The 20,784-nt window shown below is 56.3% G+C and overlaps 2 protein-coding genes across 2 annotated transcripts; both read right to left on the bottom strand.

Annotated features, from left to right (window-relative positions):
• Window positions 1–2,622: 2,622 nt before the first annotated feature.
• Window positions 2,623–6,166, bottom strand: VOLCADRAFT_103449 (uncharacterized protein). The gene is made up of 7 exons (XM_002947310.1): window positions 5,676–6,166; window positions 5,380–5,499; window positions 5,036–5,169; window positions 4,582–4,778; window positions 4,242–4,329; window positions 3,854–3,991; window positions 2,623–3,288 (listed from the first exon to the last, which is right to left on the bottom strand). The coding sequence occupies exons 1-7, from the start codon at window positions 5,878–5,880 to the stop codon at window positions 2,635–2,637; spliced, it is 1,536 nt and encodes a 511-aa protein (XP_002947356.1). The 5' UTR covers window positions 5,881–6,166; the 3' UTR covers window positions 2,623–2,634.
• A 1,565-nt stretch (window positions 6,167–7,731) lies between these two features.
• VOLCADRAFT_57006 (uncharacterized protein) lies at window positions 7,732–15,135 on the bottom strand (the record flags this gene model as incomplete). Its single annotated transcript, XM_002947309.1, has 13 exons — window positions 7,732–7,957; window positions 8,289–8,578; window positions 8,988–9,073; window positions 9,329–9,499; window positions 9,754–9,985; window positions 10,433–10,518; window positions 11,103–11,163; window positions 11,399–11,485; window positions 11,856–12,045; window positions 12,460–12,614; window positions 13,539–13,595; window positions 14,017–14,084; window positions 14,802–15,135. 13 exons carry the CDS (start codon window positions 15,133–15,135, stop codon window positions 7,732–7,734), a joined length of 2,043 nt encoding a protein of 680 aa, XP_002947355.1.
• Window positions 15,136–20,784: the final 5,649 nt, after the last annotated feature.

The raw sequence follows: 20,784 nt of genomic DNA, 5'->3' as shown, positions 1-20,784 counted from the left end.
GGGTTGAGCGAAACCTCAGGCCCGCTGGAGCTGCTACCCACCCCGATGTTGACGTTACTTTGGCCTCTACCCACTCTGCCACGGTAGCCTCCCGCACTGCTCCGGTTGTTAAACTCCAGGGCCTCGACCTGGGCTCACTCTGCGTTGCTATCACCTTGCATCCGCTCCTCATTTTTGAAAGTTTAAGTTTGCTCAATGACTTGGCAGTAAAGAGCATCTGCTGCATTTGAAACCGCTTGTGAAAGCCGGCCAAGATGGCCAGGGCGAATTGGCTGTCGTCAATTTCCGAGTCCACTGCAACCATCTGTTCGCGCAGATCCTCCGCTTCCTCTAAGGAGTCAATAGTGGACTGGCATGTCCGTTGCTTGAGATTGCTGAATTTTTGTTTGATAAACAGGATGTTGGCTCCTATCTCAGATACGCATTCAGCGCGGATTGCATCCCAGAGTCGGCTGCTTGGTCGATCAGTCTATGAAAGCGTGGCACCGTGTATCTCACCATTTGGGATTTCGCCTTCATGGATTTCTCGACGATGGCGCTCGGCAGGTCTGCTGCTTCGTTCCATAGGTCTTTGCCGGCCAGGCAGTACTTCATGCCGCCAGCGAAAATAATTGGCGTAGTTGTCGAGGCGCTCGATATCATAGTCCTTCCCCATACTTGTCCTATCTCAAGCCAGAGAATTGCTAAGCCAGCAAATTCGGACACAGTACTCAAGCAAAACGCTCGCTCGCTTGCTGCGGCGGCGCGGGGCTCATAACCTGTTAAGATATAGGCGAATGGAACTGTGTAGGTAAAGCCAACCTTAACCGTTACAGGTATCACAGAACATACTCTCGATAGAAACATCATTTCCTTTATAGCAAACATCGCATCTATCTGTCGTACATTCGTCCCAAGTACCAGTATTCTGGCCGAATGTCAACACTGCCCACCTCCCGCCTTTGGGCGCGGTGGGGAGGCCAAGTATGAGTGAATTCCGCTAAGGTGGGACGCACTTCCGCTACCCACTGACACATATACTACCAAAGATTATCAAGAATTGACACTGTGTTCTCTGGTTCGGTCCTTAACTTTGTAAGGTCCATAGGGTAGCACAATGGCGATCGATCGATCTCGACTCGCAAGCACCAAACGCACGTACGCAAGCAATAGGATAAATCACTGAAATATTTTCCCGTTCCAAGAACTACACAATGATTATGCCCATTTAAGAGGAAGCTGAGCATGCAATGAGTACCAATTTCAATATATTTGGGACCAAACGCAAGCGTGCTAGGCTTATTAGGGAGCACGTTGTACGCAGAAGTACCACCGCTGCAAACCGCGACCCGCAACGGACCTAGGCTGGATACCGGATGATCACCCGCACGTGGGATAGGCCGACATTTATGGACCACTGGGTCAGCCGAACTACGGATCTCGACGCGCTCTTCTGCATACGGGCCAACTAGGCCGTGTGCAAAACATCTGGTCATAAGCGTGTACTTGGTCCGGATGCTAGGTGCTCTGCTACAAGTTACAAGTTCCGCACAAGTGCGGGGGTGTCCATAAAAGCCGGGGGGGCCATGGACGGTAAATCCCTTTTAGTGCGGTTACGTGGTGGACCATCTGGACCATCATTGTCGTCCCTCGTCCGCTTGAGCACGAAGAGCCTTAGAGCAACGTGCCGGGTCTCCCAGACTTCCGAGAGGAACCTGGCTAGCGCCTGGGGTGGAGCCTCGGTCATAATCGTGCGCATGTTGCACCCTTGAAGGTGACGTGAAGGTCACGTTCGTACTTAGCCTGCATACTTGTGTACGCCGGGCATTTCACAAAGACATGCATTTCGTCTTCAACCGCCCCGCAATCACAGAGCCTGCAGGTGTGCGCTGTGCGCTCACGGCAGTTTGGTCGGTCAATCTCTTAACTCCCAACAGCCTAACCGGAAACACATAAGCATTTGATACAAACATTGGGACATGGCGATTTCAGCGTGGGCCAGTCACTCATGCCGTGTGCCCCTAAGCGGGGACAACCCCATCCAGTTCAGATAGCGACATGCCTTGACGCCAGTACTTCCACTTGGAAAGGTGCGTGGATCACCTAGGGTATCCGGGCACTCCCACCGGGCGTCGAGACGCCTAGCGAACTCTTCAAGTGTGCTGCTTCCCACTGGCAACCTAACGGTAACGTAATGCGCTATGGGGGCGTCACCATGCAGACCGGCTGGGGGCTCAGCTCCCAAACTTAAGGAAAGCTGGGACCTTGCTCCTCGTCCAGCACTCAGCAACACCCCCCAGAGCCAGCTCAAGGTCGGCAATGAAGGCAAGGTGGCACAGTGTCCCTGGCCTCTTGACAACTGAGTTCCAGAACCTTAGCACAAGATTGGCCCAACGGAACTGGAGCGACCTTTGTGACAGCACGCGATAAAGCGAAACCATAGTCGGGCTGCTCGCTCCTACAGCTGACCGCATATACGCGCGCTCTTCCTGCACCATAGGGTTCGCCATAGCGCTCTCGAAATTCGTTAGGTGCTCGTTGAATTTTGCGCACGCCGCGTCTTGCTTTTCCTATTTTGCCCAATCTGAGTGGTTATCGCGGTTTGTCGCCTGTTCGATCCTGAATATTTTCAGTTCTTAACAGCACGTTGCATTATTAAATTGAATGTTTCTGATACTCCGCCATCTCAGCAGTCTGCAGGTTGGTGAGTGAACCTCCGAAGCCGCCTTCCTGGCCTCCATGCCGCCGTCGCTGCCAAAGCCACACAGCTACGGCCGTCAGCATCACCGCCCCGAAAAACGTCACCACCACGGACACCGCAACCTTCCAAGCCTCCGCGTCACCGCCGCCATTTTTTCCGTCACCATCATCGCCCCCTCGCGCCGCCCTGAGCGCAGCAAGCCGCGCCGACGCGCAGGCACCTGGCGCGAAATTGCTGCACGCCGAACACCATGCCAGCGAGCTGTTCAGTGCCCTCGCTGATGTGTACGACAAAAAATCCCCCAAGGTGCAGACCCCAGGGCCTACTGCTGCAGCGCCGGCGGCCGACGCGCACGGCAACGGAACTGTGTCGTACTGCGCCGCCGGACCGTCCTGGTACACCAGCCGTACATAGTACGATGGAGCAGTAACTACGGGCGGTCTATCGTCAGCGGCATGCAGCTCGAATACCAGTACGGCAGCCAGCTTCGGCAAACTCGTCAGCCATGTGAAGTTGCTGGCACCAGGCCATTTGTCCAGTTCCAAAGCCGCCAGTATGCCCAGTTGGGTATTGTAATGACCAGACAGCGATAGCAGCTTGTAGTAAAACTGCGATGCGGCGCGCGCGCGGCGTGACGCAATTTACAGAACGGCAAAGGCGCGGTAGCTGGGAGAGACCCCGCGTGCCTTGGACATAAACATCGGGTTTTTTAATGGGTACGGCGTACGGCGCATAAACAAGAATGGGAAAGAAAAAAAACTGGGAGAGGGAGAAAAGAGAGAGCAAGAGGAGTAAGGTAGAGTAAGGCATTTCTGCGGGTAAAGTGCAACTGGGCACCAACTGGGCGCCAACTCAACAGACTGCTTCTTGCGTCACCCCTTGCGTTCAAAAGCAATAACACGCTTTTACGCTATAAATGCCAAAAGCAAATAAATGAGATTAAATCTAAATCAGCGCCAATTAGACGACCATGGAAAGATGCGTCGTCACACGCAAGGCCCCGACCGTTATCGCAACCGATTTGTTGGTTGGTTGCGATACCAACGGGAATGAGTTTCCTAGGTGCAGGGATAAAGTGCATTCACCTAGGAAACAGGAAAGTGGTTGAAAAGAGAAAATCGGGGGGTTGGGATGGCAAGGTTTTAATTAACAAAGCGGGCCTTATCGCCACACCTTAGTGCCGTTGGTCGCGCCGGTTGCGGCCAACTGAAAGTAGTTGACGAGATCCGCAAGCGCCACGCCACCCAGCATGTTGCCTGTCAAGTTTGACCGCATCTTGGCAGTCTCCAACCAGTACGCCAGATCTTGGATCTGTATACGACAGTACGGCGGACGAAGCAATAAAAAACAGGCAACCAAACGTAGAAGTGTGTGTGTGGTGTGTATGTGAAAGCATTTCGCGTCCGTCATGTTTATTTGTGTGGTAGAAATGGTGGGTGCTGATGTTGGCTTTAAGAGGATTGCACAAATGCGTGTGTGCACCAGATGCCAGACCGTTGACTCTTTTCTTTCGTTTTTCATCGACCAGCTCTTCGTCGATGCACACAACGGCACAACCGACCTTTTGGAAGAGGGTCCTGTTGAATTGCGGCACCGGGTCGCCTACGCCGTACGTCTGGTAGACGTTGATACTGTCGTACACGTTCCACCTGCGCCGTACAGCAGGCGGGTGGAGCCCCTAGGTCAGCGAGCAGCTAGGAGCGGCAAAACGAAGGAGGTCACAAACATGAAGCAACCAGCTCATAACAAGTGTGTAAAAACTGTACGGCAAATGGGGCCGGGAGACCGATTTGCATCATGGTTCACGGCTTCTCCCCCCCACACACACCCTTTCCGCACATTTCCGCACACGCACAATCAAACAATACACTCATGTCGTACATCGTACACCTTTGCCGTACCAATTGGTGAGGGATGTGTTCGTGTCCGGCGGCATCATCTGCTGCACCTGAGCCCGCAGCGGCGCCGACTCGGCGGCCTTGTCGGCGAACTCCTGGCTGGAGAACCACTTCATGAGGTTGGCCTGGTAGGTGTCGCACTTCGTGTAGGCGCGGATGAGGATGTCGTCATCATCGGATTGGGTGTAGATCGGGACCACCTGCATCCATTAAGTAGGAGCGCGGAGCACAACGTTAACGGAGCGATGGGCTAGGCAACACGGGGTGGGGTGTGAGGGACAGCATTTGGTGTGTGTGGGGGGGGAAAACACACCACGAAGGCACACACGTAGTCTCAATTCCTTCTCCTTCTAAAATCTCCAAAACAGGCAGGAACCGTTTTCCCTAATCGCCAGCCGACGAACGAACAAACCACCAGGACAGGCAGTTTTTGTGTCGATCCGCCCGCTTCCATCACCTGGGCGCCCGTTGGGACGAACGACGAAGCGGTTGGGGCGGTTGGGTCCGGTGGGAAGATGCCGTTGAAGAAGCAGAGTCCGGACAGGATGGATCGGTCCAAGGCGCTGCTCCGCACATAGACATCGAAATTGCCTAGGAGGAGCGGGAACGCACGGAGGCGCACACGTGTGGAGGTAAGAAGTAGGCCGCGAAGATGGAAGGGAAAGGGAACCAAAAGGACTGCGGAGCTTCGAGAATCGCTAATACGTTTTTACAAACAGGTGCAGAGGGCACTTAAAAACCCTTGGAGGGATCCTTGGACCAAAAACACATCATTATGTGTGGAAGTGTTCTTCGTCGCACCGTATCCGATTCCTGGTTGCCCGAGCACGCCGTACTTGGTGCCGTTACGGCGCCCCGGTAGGCAGGTCGAAGTGGCGGTACATGTACTACTGTTGAGGTAGCGGTTCTGGAAGGAGACGCCTACAGGGAGATGAAGGGGTTGGGTTGTAGCCCCAATTGTTAGGGAGAGCAAGCCAGTTACGCAGCAATCTAACGGCTATTCGGTCCCGGGGGTTCCCAGCCGTGGCTGGCTTGGTCTCTGCTGTCATGCCAGCTAGTTGCCTGTCTGGGTGGCCTAAGCAAGGACTGCCACCGACCTGCCGTGTATGTCTGCCGCTGCCCTTCGGGTAGCAACGTTGGGCCACCGACGAGGGCATCTTCGGTCAGAAGGGCCCCTTTGCGAAGGACATTGCGTGCGCCATGCCGTTGAATTGAATAGACTGCCACTAATGAAGCCTCAGTTTGCAGAAATAAATGAAGAAGAAGAAGAAGAAAGTGTATGATGCAGCCAAAGGCTACCATGTGAAGGCCTCTTGAGAGTTTTAGGTGTCGTGCTGAGGCGCCGCTAGCGACAGGACCCAACGTGCTGACGCCGTTGTCCAAAGTCTTATTAAATAGTATAATTACTGCTTCAAATTCTTTCTCGCCAGGATGCCAAAGGAAGTAAGTCGAGCTGCTGCGTTTAAAACGCAACGAGTAATTATGCGTTCATTCTGAACTTCACTGGGCCAATAAGCTTGCATAGATGGCCCTTACTGACAACGGGGAGAATGGAGCAGCGATTCTGTATTACTAAAGTCAGTACTACATTAAATGGTAGGGCAACGAGCTGGGGCCCAACGACCTTTTTCCCCAACCCGTTAGTACGACAGACATTACAATATAGTGAGCTGTGCACGACGTGCACGAGAGAAAGGGCCGTGTAAGAAGGTTCCCATCAGCAGGTCCCATACGTCGACCCGATCGTCTCGCTAAAAGTTCTGTTCGAAAGAAATTACAACCTTCCATGCATACTGTGGGAAGAAGATAAGAGTTACGGTAAAACATACAGATTGCACACGAATTGCTGTAGGTTCGCCTTGAGGTTGAGGCAGAGTCAATCAGCTGGGCTGCCCCATAGCCCTGTGCGGGACAACATCTTCCCTTACTGCCGAAGAGCCTTCCCGTGGCGCGCTCTCAGCGTCCAGCAGCTTCTGCTGCAGCCCTTGACAGAGCTGTTAACCGCCCTGATGAAGGATTAGAGCACAGTCATGAGTTTCAGGGACGCCTTAGTTGCCCGCCAAGTCGCTCTCGAACGCCGCACCGAATAAAACCGCGTCGCAGGGTGTCTGCGATCATCGACCATCTGATCAAAACACTACCGTATCGCACCGGCCTGCGCCGAAACGGGCCGCCAAGAAGCCCTCTGAAAACCACCACACGCAAAGAGGCAAACGTGTAATCCTCAACGAAGCAGCACACACGCTACCCACCTACCTACCCACCCACCTACTTACCCAACTAAACACAGAAATAATATCATCGCAAGATCGTGTGACAGTCCAATCCACCTAAATCCGAAGTCAACCCCATCCCTCCCGTTTCCCCCGTCTCCCCCGCCAGGCACTGCGACTTCGGCTGCGCACAACAAACAGCCCACCGAAGCCGCCACCCGATCCTACACATCAAAAGAAATTAAGAGATCCCCCCCAACCCCCCCACACACACGCAGCTGGGTGGGTGCCCCTACCTGCCCCTACCCACCTGCTACCCTCCTCCCTCGCCGCCCTTCCCCCCACCACGAGGAGCCCCCGCCTGTCCCCCTAAACGGCCCATAACCCCATACAGCTACCTCCCCAGAGTACAATAGCAGCACCGAACCCGAGCAGCACACTCACTCACATCTGGTAAAGCACCGGCGGACCCCTCCTCCTCATCTTCCCTCCACACCCGCCCCAACCCTCCTCCATTCCTCCCCCCGGCCTTCACAACCCCCTCCAGCTGCTTATCCCGCCAACCCATGTCCTCCGCCGCTGTCTGCTTATCCCGCCAGTCAGCACTGGCACAGCCGTCCCAAGAGGAGCCGCGACATCAATCCAGTGCAGCACAGTGGCGGCGGCGCCATTCAGTGCAGCAGCCGCAGCAGCAGCTGCCACCACAACCCACACACACACACACCCCTGGCGAGGGCGGCGCACCTGCCTCCCTCCCCCCCCCCGGGGAGCAACCGCGAGTGTTCCCTGTTGGGACACTTTCGCCGCCTGCGCCGGGGACCTCTTGGCATACATACATACACATATACATACATACATACATACAGAGTCCAGCATTATATTTCCTCTTGTGCCTCCCCCTCCCCCTCCCCCTCCTCTTCCCCACCATACACGGCCGTGTCTACCGGCGGTTCCTCGTGCTGTGTCCGGGCTTTTTCCCGCTGAAGAGGTGCTTGGGCATCTTGGTCGGTATGGCCCTGTCCGACTCGCCCACCTTGGCCATCTTGTTCATGCGCCTCTGCGCCCGGTCCGCCATCTTGATGCCCTTGTTCCGCTGCGCCACGTCCTTCACACCCGAGCCGGGGCGGGGCTCCGCCAGCGACTGACTGCGGCCCCGGGACATGCACCTGGGGAGGCGGGCGGGCGGGGAGGGGGGGTGAGGGGGGCGAGATGGGGTGAGGTAGGTGAGGGAGGACGAAGCGGGACATTGTTTCGCGCACGCGTCAAGGCACCAAGCGGGTGCCGGCACGCTCCGAGCAGCTCCAAACACAAAGCCGGACACGGAAGAGAGTTGCACCCTTTTTACCACGCAGCATCCCCCCGACAAAGCTTCGCATCCCCGCCCCCCACTCTTCTCCGCCAACTAATCGCCTACCGCGTCCTCACCCACATGCTCATAGACGCCAGCCCACACCTTCACACATAGCCGGGCCACCCTCCCTCCCACACCCCACATACCTCGACTTGGAGCTGTGCACGCGCTTCTTCTCCTCCTTGCCCTCCCCCATCTCCACATCATCACCCCCTCCACCGTCTTCACTGCGTGCCTTACTGGCGCTGCGCTCCCGCTTCCGACCTCGACTCTGGCTGCGAGCCCGCTCCGCTGCCTTGCTCGCGTCGATGCCCAGGGCGCCCAAGCTGCGTGTCATCGCCTCCGTCGTACGTCCCCGCGCATTGGCCAACTTGGCGGGCAGCACCGCCTGGTTACGATGACTGTTCTTTTTGGAGCGGTGCTCCCCCACCAGTACCTGTGTAGAGGTGTGTAGAGACGTGTGTAGAGACGTGTAGAGATGTGTGTGTGTGTGTGTGTGTGTGGCAGTGAGGGGGTAGCGGTGGGTCCGGATGGGAGGGGGGTAGCGGTGGGTCCGGATGGGAGGGGGGTTGCGAGTGCGGGGTGGTGTCCTCCTTTGTCAGCGCCCCTTGCTCAGGTTCCCCGACCGCGGTGAGGTGAGCCGCGAGAGAATACATACTGACTCTAGGTAGGACTTCAGGGGACGACTTACGGGGGCCATCACAGCAGCCACCACCGGAGGGACGGCACCCGGGTAGCAACCAAACCCCAGCCACACACACACGACACACGACAACACGTGAACCACACCAACACCGGCAGCAGCACAGCAGCAGCAGCAGCAGCAGCAGCACAGCGCCTCTTACCTTTTTCCTGGCCCTGATGGCCTTTAGGTCCTCCTGCTGCTCCACCGTCAGGCCGTCCTCCTCCTCGTCGTCGTCATCCATCATACCTCCACCGCCTCCCTCCGCTTGGAACTGGGCCTGCGGGTGGGGTCACGAGGCAGTGCCAAAATAGGATATCAAGCATCGATACGTCCCCTTGCCAGAATAGGACGACATCAAGAATGCCGCTATAACAATGCACAGACGTAAGCAGATAGTACTGGGTAAAGAGAGAGTAAAGAGGGAAAAAACACAGGGCGGGGGTTTTTAACTATCCATTGGCCTTTCCCCCCCCCCGCCACCAAATCACCCGGCTCCGAAACCACCCACCTCCAGTTCGGCCTCCTCCCGTTCCAGCTCGGCCAATTTAGCGTCAATGTCCGGATCCACAAAATCCAAAACGTTATGGCCGTCCATAATCTCCGGCATGATGTCGTACTTCCATTCCGGATTTTCAAGGCTGTAATGCTTCCGCAGGTCGGCGGAATAGACACCTGCGATTCCACGAACGTGGGGGTAGGTCCTACAACCCTTAGCAGCTCACTTCACAATTAACAAAAACAGTACTCGGCCTGGAGCCCCAGAGTTGAACATAAAAGACACAGCGTGCACATACGCATCGACGCGCTTCGTCAATGTACGACATAACAGTACAACACAACACCAGGCAACATGCATCCTTTTCCCCCTTCCTCTTCCCCTCCCCTCCCATTCCCTTCCCACCACGACCAAGGCCACCTCCACTCACCCGCGCCTCCATTCTCCTCTTGCAGGTCTCGCTCCGTCTTCTTCACCTCGCCCGCCGCCCGCCGAGCCCGCGCCTCCGCCACCCCGGGCGGTATGACAGGGGGCCGGCTGCCCGCCGTAACGCCCTCTCGAGGCCGGGGCTGAGCAACGTGAATCTTGTTGAGCACGTCGCCGATACGTTTCCCGGAAACCTTCATCTCCACACGGAAATTGAGCAACCGGTCGCACGCAACCTGCACGTGCGGGCGGTGTGGGTATGGGTATGGGTAAACGTCCGCAGCCGTGCGGCATGTGGTTTTTATTGCGTGTTTGGGTTTTTTCCCACGCGCGCGCGCCCCGAGGGGAAAAGGGGACGAGGAATGTTTCTCCTAACAACGACAATTTTGTTTCGGCCAGTTGGTTATGCTTCCGTTACCTTCCGTTACCTCTCACAGCTCAGTTTCCGAAAACCGCTGTACGGCATGGATCCCAACAGCTGCCACACGACGCTTTTGCCGTAGTCTGTGTGTGTGCGTGTATGGGTTTTGAAAAGGATTTTCTCCGAGAGCTGTTCTTTTCTCTCGCCCTCCCTTTTCCACTGATTGGTGAAATCCATCCCGGCTTGCTGGAGTGCAGCTCCTCCCCCCCCTGTCAGCCCCCCGCCACCCCGCCCCCTCCCCCCCAAAACTCGCCTGCTTCACCGCCATAACCCCCTCCTCGTTCAGAGTGGACATGGCCATGAGAATGGTCTCATCCGTACTCGAGTCGCTACCCACCGACACCACCCCTACGGGGACACAGACCGACAGACGGGTAGACAAGCATACAGATACGCAGTTTACTAATGCGCGGGGCAGGGGAGCCCGGGGGGGGGACACAAACCACAGACGAGTGAAGCTGCTGCCAGGAGGGGTAAAAGGATACGAACTGGTGTGTGTATGTGTGTGTATAAGGAGGGGGGGGAGAAATCATGTGTGAGAAAGCGGGAAGTGAACTGCTGCCGGTGGTGTCCAAGAGGTCCAGGGGGGATAGAGTAGAAACACACAGCACTACGCCACGGGAAGAACCTACACAGGTACTTGAGACAGACAGACAGGCAGGCAGACAGACAGACGTATGGACAGATAGACGTGTAAAGCAGAAAGGCAAACCAAGCAACTGGGTCATTAAGAGAACTGAATATTCGCCGACCCACCCACCCTCCCTCCCGACCTATTTCTCACCCCACGCACACCCCATCCCCCCGCCGCCCCATACACACACGAGCGCCGCCACCCCATCCCCGCACCCACCTACCTACCTACCTACCTACCCACTACCCAGCCTGTCAGCCTGCGCTCCTTCCCCTGGCTCCCCCCTCACCTCCATTACTCATCTTCCTAGCCTCCGAAACCATGCCATCCACCAGCTGCCGATCCGACTCGGACAAGTCCTGGTGACACACCATAACCCGGCACATCGACGAGTTATGACACGTCATCTTTTTGCAAACAGGTACGGAAATTAAAAAAGGAATGTAAAGGATGAGCAAAGGCCGCTGGGGCCCTGCCCACAGCCTTCCTACTCCTTTTCCCGAATACAAACAAACAAACAAACAAACATACATACATACCTCCCGCCGGGTTTCCCCCCTCCCTTTTTCCTCCCCCCCCTTCCCCCCTCCCCACCTCCATGCGTCTGGCATCAATTTTGTTGACCACTATCAGCACGGGCTTGTTGGCGAAGAGGGGCTTGATGGAGTGAAACAACGCAGCCTGGGGGACAGCCAGCACACACCGGACCACGCCGGGAGCGGCGGGGGAGGGGGGGAAAGCCGGGGAAGCAAACACTGGGTTGCAAGGGAATGCCGTACGGCCGTGCAACCGAAAATTCAATCGTAAATTCAATCCAAAAGTTCCTAGGATGGAGGGGGCGATGGTGGCAATGTTGAGTTGATTTTGAGCCACAGCAAGCCGCCCCCATCACCCGGGCCCCCACGCCCCCCCCCCTCCACTCGCACTCCACCAACACCACCCCGCCATACACCTGCCGCCCAACGTCCCCCCAATACACACATACACACACACATCTCCCCCCTCCCACCCCTCCCTCTTCCCCCAAACACACCCCCCCACACCCACCTACCTGTTGCACGATGGTGTACCCGCACTGCTCGCTGATGTCCACCAGATACAGCACTGCCGCCCGCAGGTGCGCCAGGGCGGTGATGGACTGCATCTCGATGGTGTTGCGCTCCTCCAGGGGGCGGTCCAGGATACCCGGCGTGTCGATAACCTGCCACCGCAGGTACTTGTAGTCCATGTGGCCAACATAGCTGAACATAGACACACATAATACATACATACATACATAAAGACAGAGGTGGGTAAAAAGGGGAGTGGAGAGGGGGGTTGTATCCTGATGATGAAGTAAATAATGACAATCAATCTAATGCTGATGCACAAGGAAAAAGTAGCAGCAAATGCGGCGACTTGTGTCCAAACATAAAGAACCAAAACTGCTGTCACATGGACCGGAGGAAGGGACCTGACGATTTTTCGTTCGAGAACGCGATACGAATAAACCCAGAAGCGGCTCCCAGCTCAACTCCTGCCCCCACACACACCCACAGAATCCGGGTTCGACCTATACCGAAAAATAGCAAAGCGCAACAGAGACAAAACCCTTCACCGCCTTTTTCGGGTTAGGCACCCCCGCTGCCCGTGGTACAGGTGGTACGACATCTCACAGTGATTTTGTCGTGAAAGCGTACGGCTGCACCTCCACATCCGCCCGCGTCAGCTTGTTCATCATGCTGCTCTTGCCCACATTTGGGTAGCCGCACAGCAGCAGGGTGCGTGTGTTGGGGTCGATGGAGGGCAGGCGGCTCATGTGCTGCCGGACCTGCAGCGGCAGAGAAGGGGTGTCAGTGTGACAGTGTGCGACAGTGTGTGTTTTCTGTCTGAAAATTGAAAATTGGGAAGGATGTGGAACGATGGAATGCAATTAAAGAAGATGCAGCTAAGGAGATCCCCTGGGGGAAAACACGTCCAAAACACACACACAGACACCCACACACGCAGACACACACACACACCTCCAGTGGTAAACACACACACGCACATAAAGCAACTGCGCTAGTCCCAGGCAGGTGGGCAGGTGGGGGAAATCATATGACGCAAGGAAACACAGTGCCGACGTCCAAAGCTCAAAACTTCCCTCAGTGAATGCTCAGGAAGGCGGGGAGGGACCGGACGATTTTCACACACATAAAGGCGACAGACGTTGTGTGGTTCCTGCTGCCACCCCCAACAACTGCCCCTCCCGCAACTCGAGTACTTTTAAACTGGGATATCGGCCCACCCCCAAATGTGATCAGGCCTTGCCCTTCCCGTCCGTCCGTCTGTTCGTCTGTCTGTCCGTCCCTCAGTCAGCCCCCCAAAACCCTAACCCCCCTTCATCATCGGGTTTTCTCCCCTCCTCTCCCCCAAGACCCCATTTCGGGTAGTTGACTCTGTAGCCAACGGCATTCTTGCATACGGGGTGTCTTCCATCCCACCCCTAAGCCCCCCCCACCCCACCCTTTCCGCTCCCATTCCCTCCTAAGCCCCTACCACCTGCCCAAGGTTCGCTGGACCCGCAACCTTCCTCTCAAGAGCTCTCGCAGCATGTCTTCTTCACACCCTTCCAGACCGGCCCCTCCCCCACACAGCCAGCCTCCCTGCCGTCCCCGCAACCCTGCCACCATCCCCCTCTGCAACCCCCCCACACCCTCCCCACCCACCGCCCCCTATCCCCCTCCCCCACCCCCTTTCCAGCTGGTCCCACCTGTTCCAGGTACGCCAGGGAGGGCCCCTGCCGCTTCATCAGCGTGCACATGCGCCCCTACGAGGTGACGAGGTTGGGTAGGGGAGGGAGGTTGGGAGGGAGGTTGGGAGGGAGGTTGGGAGGGAGGTTGGGTTGGGTGGGGAGTACGTGAAGAAGCGCATAGTAGTAGTAATAGTCCTTTTGGAGCCCATTGTGTGAGTGCGCGTATGTGTGTGTGGGGTGTGTGTGGGGGGCCCTGTAAAGCATTGTGTGGTTAGCGCGGGAGAGAGCAAATGGCCAGCTGACGACCGTCTAAAGGTGGAGTGGAGTGGAGTGGCGGTTTTGGCGGTGTGGGGAACATGAATCAGTGAACGAGTGGAGGAGAGGGTTTCGGAGCTGTCGTCAAGGAGGTGACAGGAAGGCGGGACGAGGCCAGGTGGTGGTGGTGGGGGTGGTGAGGGCGAGAGCGGGGGTGGGGATGCGGATGGTAATGACTCACCAGAGCGGCACGTTTGAGTTCCTTGCATCGGTACAGCGAGTCGCCGTACTTCAGCAAACGAATGTAATCTGGCGGCGGATGGCGTCAGACCCGGGAGGGGGGAGAGAGCCATGGGGGGGGAGGGAGGCGCGGGGAGAGAGGCAGGAATAGTTTGTTGGTCTTTTTATATTTCCACAGCGGCGCGCATCGTACCCCCGTGGTTTCGGAGGCAGGTGGAGATGAAGGTGGCGAGGAAACTTGCAAACGCAAATAGACAGGGACTGGAGATTCAGTAATGTAATTCGTCCGGTAACATTGGTGTTGGCTGTTCAGTTCCGTGCAAAGTAACCTTTGGTCAACCTTAAGAGAGCTAGGCAAAACCTGCTTTCGTTAGATCAGTGCCAAACGTCGCCTGACGTTCATATTTTGTTTGTTGTCTTCTGTCTTTTGTTCCCGACCTTTCCGGGAGTTTCATTTCACACACCCCGGGAACTTAACCCCATAACTGGCTTCGGATGAGCTCCCCCCTCAGCCGACTCTGAGCTCTCAGCAAGGAAGGGGCAGGGGGAGCACCACTGCCGCACTAAAAAACCCCCTCTCGTGCACAGCTACCGCAGCAGGAGCAGCAGCAGACCTTACATAAGGACCAGAGGCCGCGTTGACCGGGGATGTTTCAAGCTCGTGGACAGGGTCTATTACACGGGAACGCTCCCACAACTGGTCGTATCGCGGGCCGATGCCCTGGCGGCCGCCGCAGCGGAGTCGCGCTGGGTTCGGTGAACACGCGTTTCGCTCTGACGGCTTACCTTGAGCAACGCGGTCAATCAAGTTGCGAGCTGTGTTGATTTGGCCCAGCGCCAGCTTGTAATGGTCCTTGTCATATAGCACGTTAAGCAGGTCCGCGTAAAAAGGGTGAATGTCCTCGACTTTCGGAAACTCCTCCAGAATTTGAGAGAGCTTCTCGTTCCAGTTTTGCTGCGTGAATTTGACCTTGCGCATATAGAACTGGCGGATGCGCTGGATAGCCCAACCATTGTGCACAACAGTGGGAGTGCCTCGTTGCGTCTTAGAAAGGACAATATCAATAAAGTCCTTGGCACCCGGCACCACGCCAATAGCCTTGAGATTGTAGGTCGGCATCCTGCTGGGTGCCTTCCTTTAGGGCGACTCGCAGGGACTGCCCAGTGCGCTTATACGCCTAATAGTAGAAAAGGGTTTGTCTGAAAAAAATAATCAGCCCGAAGCCCTCCCTACCACTGCTAAGTCGTTGTGCAGCTGCAACACCTGGCGGCGGCGGCGGCTCTTCTATACAGGAAACAAATGGATAACCTTGCGTACGATAACAACTTAAACTTTCTCTACCAAAGTTTCCTAGGTTTTCTTCCTGCCGTCCCGTTGGACGGCATTTCGTACGACTCCGACCCTTCAACTTCAAGCTGTCAAAACTTTAGCTCTGCCGCTAACTAGGAGTCATGTAGCTGCTTATAGCTACATTGCCAAGCGCATTTTAGATACATTTTTGTTACTTGTGCTTAAGTGCTCGGGAGGCTTTGCTTGCAGGCGTGACCGACAGCGACAAAGCTATCACAACGATGGTTGTGAAGCATTTAACGAATGCGACCTCCTTAATTCTCCTTACATTCCTCTTGAATCAGGCAGCTCAGTTTCAAGCCGAGGCATCAGCTCGAGCTTCCATCGTTAACCGCCAAACCATGGGCCACGGCAGCATGCGACCCACTTCATCCAAAATTCGGGACAGGCAAATGCACAGAATAATCACGTTAAGGGTACGACACACCTGCCTACATCGGCGTGCAAAGCTACTTCGAGGACTTGTCATCGCCGAAGGAGCTGTCAAAGCAACAGCTTTATCCGAAGGCCGTCAGTCGCAATCCATAGCAACGCCTGTAAAAATGTGGACACCCATTTTTTCTGCAAAACTTGTAAAACACAGCAGAAAGTGTTTCCCTGCAGTTGCATACCTGCAAGGCATCCAAATCTTTTTGCCCCGATGCTCCTTTCTGCGGAAGGACCGTTCGCGTGCACCTTCCTTTAAGGCCCTTCTCCCGCCCAGAAATTATGCTTCCTGACCCGCACACACTCCGGCCTAATCCAGGGATCCACCGAGCTGGATCTTGTACGGCGCCTCTGTCAGGGACACCACGCCGGCTGCGACGCTGTCGCCTCCGCCAGTCTGTACGGCATCCGATGCACCACTGTCGCACAAAGGACGGAAGCTGCAAGGTACGCCGTGGATAACGCCGAGTGTGGCGCGGCAGTGGCGCCAACAGGGCGCGACAATACGCGCACTAGCACGGGCTGTAGTGGCGGCAGCAGCAGCAGCAGCAGCGGCAGCGGCAGCAGCAACAAAAACAGCAATGGTGTCGGAGGCGACGGCGGGAGCTGCAACGACGAAGAGGTCTCTACCGGTGCAGCAGCAGCAACAGCGGCGACGCGAAGCAGCACTGCTCCTGTCGCCTTGGCGGACGCCTCTCCGTCACCCCCGTACGGCAATGGCGACGCGGCATCGCTGACCCTAACGACACAGCCCGTGGCCTTAGGTTCAGGACAACCCCTAGGACACCCCCGTGGTCACATGGCGGAGCTCCAGAAGCTTCCCAGCGACTACGAGGTGGAGAGCTCGTGCTGCAACCCGACACTCAAGGAGCTGCCAGCAGCGGAGGCGGTGCCCTGCCAACGTCACCACATCTTGCATCGCCGGCAGCGGCAGCAGCTGCAGTGGCAGGTCCTGGGGCAGCGGCAGGAGACAGCTTCGGCGGCTGCAGCATCAGCATCAGCAGAGGCTGCTGCGGCAGCAGTGGCAGTAGCAGCGGCGGTAGAGGCGACAGCGTCGGGGGTAGAGGACGTGGAGGTAGCGGAGGCGCAGTTCTATTTGGATCACAGGGCTGTTGGCGGCAGCGGCGGCTCTCGGCAGCTGCATGCACCCTCCCATCAGCACCTGCACGACGGCGATTGCGGGGACCCGCTACGCGCTAGCCTTCATTGGAGCAACTCAACAAGTGGAAGTGCCAAATGTCGGCAGGATATCACCAGCAGCAGCCGTATCAGCCGTAGAAACTCGGCAGTAGCAGGGGCCGGGGTCGACGTATCTACGATAGCAGATGCGGCAGCAGCGGCGGCGGCGGCCATAGCCGGGAGCCCGTTTGGAGTTACGGCAACGGCAGCGGCGGTGGAGGCGAAGGCGAAGGCGGCGGTGGCAGAGAGTGGACGAATGCTGGACAGCAGCAACAGCAACAGCAACAGCAACATGCGCAGCCGAGGAACCCACGGTGTCCGTGGCAGCGGCGGCAGTAGCAGCAAAAGAAACTCTGGCAGTAGCTGCCTTTGCGAGCTACGCGACAAGTGCCGTCACTTCTACAGCGCCGTGTTGCATGGTGAGCTCGAGGGAACACGGGACGGGGATGGCTGCAGGAAACGATGAGGCCAATAATGGTTGGAAAAGCGAGGTGAGAGAATGGCCACAGTTGCGAATTCAGGCGCGGGAGGCTGTGAGCGCAGCGGAACGAGGAGCAAGGCCGCCCCAACGGAGGCCAGCGCTCATCATCCAGCGTCTGCCGCTGTCACTTAAGTGCCTCTTAGCATCTCCACCGTGGCCCGCTATGCATTACTGTGTTATGCATTACTGTGTGTGTGTATGTGTTCGTTGTACACGGTCAGCGGTGCGTCATCCCTTCACCTCACGACCTCCGAACCTGTTAATTCCTCTTCATTGATTCACCTCCACCCACTCCTTACTTCCCACTTCCTAGGCGTCTCGGGCGCCTTCACCCAGAAAGACGTGGCTTGCCTCAGAAGCTATTTGGGGCCTGGGGGCGTCCTGGGCGTGGAGATGGACGGGCAGGTGTGAAAGGCGGAAAGGGGATAGAAATGTTTGCTCATGCATGTGCAAGCGGATGGCTCAACCATGCCGTCTCGTACTAAGTGTCTACTGCACGTGGGAAGCGGGGTGGAGGGGGTAAAGTGCTGGGGGAAAGAGGTGAAATAGAATGCGGGCTAGCTTTCCATCACCATCTTGTCCGGAAGTGTTGAAGTGTTTTAGGTGTGTCCATTGCACCGAGCCAGCGGAGGCGTCCTCCGCGGCTTCTGAACGGCATATGTACGGCAAGTTGCGGCTCTTAACAGCCCGCTACCAGCCTGCCCGCCAGCCTGCTTGGTAGCTAGCTTGCTGCTGTGGGTCGGGGCTCTTACCATGGCAACTGATGACTCTCGCTAAAACTCAGTCATGAATTCTGCTCGTTGCAAAGGCTGTTGCTTGCCTGTGACTATTAGCCAGCATGGATTGAACTCGTCCGTAATGAGGCTCGAACACAGACTCTTTTGCAACTTTTGCAAAGGTGTCCAAGGCTGAGGGCCCCGCACCCGCAGCTCAACGGCGGCACATGGCGCAGAGCACGGCAATGACAAGTACTGGGGTGACGACGACGGGGGCGATGGCCGCCAACCAAGCTACTCCCAAGGCCCCGAGAAGCGACGGCAGTAGCAGCAGCAGCGGCAGCAAAAGCAGTAGCGGCAAGGACAGTATCAATATTAGCATCGTCGGCGCCAAGACCGGCAGCGGCGGTAGCGACAACGGAAGCAGCGGCAGCAAAGAAAATAGCGATAGCAAAGGCGCTAGCGACAGCAACACCAGCAGTAAGGTCAAAGCCCGCAGTAGCGGCGACGGCGGCGGCAAAGGCAGTAGTCCTGGGGTTGGCAACGGAGGCTTCGGCAATAGCAGTAGCAGCAGCAGCGGCTTCTCGATCAGCAACGGCACCGTCAGAAGCCGCAGCGGTGGTGGAGATAGCGGCAAGAACGGCAGTAGCAGCGGTGGTGAATGGAACGACGGCAGGAATGAAGGCGAATCTCCCCGCTACAGCGTTGACGGTGCGTTGGGGACTGATCTGGAAGAAGCCGTGGTGCACCTCCGGAGGAATGCGACCATCGCAGTAGTCGTGCCTTTTATGGAATTTACCATGGTCGCCCGGACTGGTCTTCAAGACCTCAAATTTTATTTGAGTTTCGCAACAGAGCCTGTTGGACCTGTTAGACCTGTAGAGCTTGGAAATGTTCTTTCGACACAAAACCTTGTTAGGGTGTTAAGGTCTTACTAGGGTTTCACCAAGGTTTTACTAACTGAGGTTTTACTAACAAGGTTTTTAATCTTCCATCGTTAATTGAATGCACGATACTGCAGCAGCTCCAAACAGATCACCGGTTGGTGCTGTCCGCGTAAACCAAACCCTGTCTTAGCCGCTAAGGGCCCTCTTTTTCGGAAGTTACCCAGAGGCGAAAACCCTAAGGCTGTATGTATCACGGCTCGAACAGCACCCGCCCAACAGCACTTCGAAGGGGATCATACCCTAAGCACGGTTCACAGGAAAGGGGGCCCTGTACAGGATTGAGGTTTCTTGTTAGGAAGTTTTGAGGAAATTGATCAGGAGGTCATTAAACGCTCCTTCAATGGGCCGTACCTGACACCCCAGGGTCGCCCGAGTCGATTCCCCTGGAGCGCCTAATCTGGCTACAGACCACAGTGGGAAGGGCGGCAGAGGAGCGCCTGGCGGCGGCGGGTATCGCAGCCGACGTGGCGGTGGCGGCGGTGGTGGACGCAGCGGTGGAGGTTACCTCCGCCGCGGCGGCGGGGCATGCCATACTGGCGGACACGGCACCGCTGCCTGTAACCCCGCAGCAGATGGCCCAGAGCGCATTGGCGGTTAATGTGGACGAAGGGTTGGTTGGAGAAACCGTTGCAAAACTGGTTGGAGGAGCAGGTGGAGTAACTGGACAAGCCGTTGAAGCAGTTGCAGCAGCAGGAGGAACGCCGGCCGTTGGTACGGGCACAGGGCCGTTGAGTAGCCGCATAGATGGACTCCGGAAGCTGGGAAACAGACCAGGTGTGATTCTGTGGTGTAGTTACGGCCTTCCGAAGCAGGCTGGGCACGTGTGTGGGCGCACATTCACGTTTGTCTGTATGTCTATGTATTTAGATGCATTTACGTATGTATGATGTGTGGGACAGGGGGGCATATCTTCACCCGTGACCGCTACCCGGCGAAACCCTGCCTTCCCCGGTATTCGGGGCACCCTCATCTAGTCACCCTAGTCAACTTCTCAGTGGAACGCTCAGGTTCCGCATCCACCACCAGCATCCAAAGGAATCTGCCGGATCGACGGCGGCCCAACTCCATTCCTGGTCGGCTCGCGAGTCAACTTTATCCCAGGTCACCACCGTCCATCGACTAGGGGCACTTTACCTTTCACCATCGGAAGGATTTTCGACCCTAACAGGTCTCAATGTATGTATGTATGTATGTATGTATGTATGTATGTATGTATGTATGTATGTATGTATGTATGTATGTATGTATGTATGTATGTATGTATGTATGTATGTATGTATGTATGTATGTATGTATGTATGTATGTATGTATGTATGTATGTATGTATGTATGTATGTATGTATGTATGTATGTATGTATGTATGTATGTATGTATGTATGTATGTATGTATGTATGTATGTATGTATGTATGTATGTATGTATGTATGACGTTGATTACACTGTGGGCTGAAAAGCCGGGGGCCCAGGGCCGAAGCACAGCGCGAGGGGCGGGTGCATACGGCTGGTTAGTCTCATGCACTCCGCCCCCGGGTCAGGCCGCACGGGAAACGACGGCCGGCACGCAACAGCGCTTGTTTGGCGCTCCAACTAGACGGGATCTATGCCCGTTGGTCTCCTAACATAAACGAAGTCGCAACTGGGGGCCTCTTCCTGCCGACCGAACGAAC

Source organism: Volvox carteri (assembly GCF_000143455.1).
Source record: "Volvox carteri f. nagariensis unplaced genomic scaffold VOLCAscaffold_6, whole genome shotgun sequence".
Classification (NCBI taxonomy): Eukaryota; Viridiplantae; Chlorophyta; class Chlorophyceae; order Chlamydomonadales; family Volvocaceae; genus Volvox; species Volvox carteri.
The sequence above is the reverse complement of the archived record's forward strand: the minus strand, read 5'-3'. Positions and strand labels throughout refer to the sequence as shown.

Coding starts and splice junctions, on each gene's coding strand:
- VOLCADRAFT_103449 (XM_002947310.1), bottom strand. CDS start 5,880: ATGGTAGCCTTTGGCTGCATCATACACTTTCTTCTTCTTCTTCTTCAT. Junction 3,992..4,241: donor ACAGGACCCTCTTCCAAAAG/GTCGGTTGTGCC, acceptor TGTCGTATACAG/ATCCAAGATCTGGCGTACTG. Junction 3,289..3,853: donor GCGCGACCAACGGCACTAAG/GTGTGGCGATAA, acceptor GCCGCATCGCAG/TTTTACTACAAGCTGCTATC.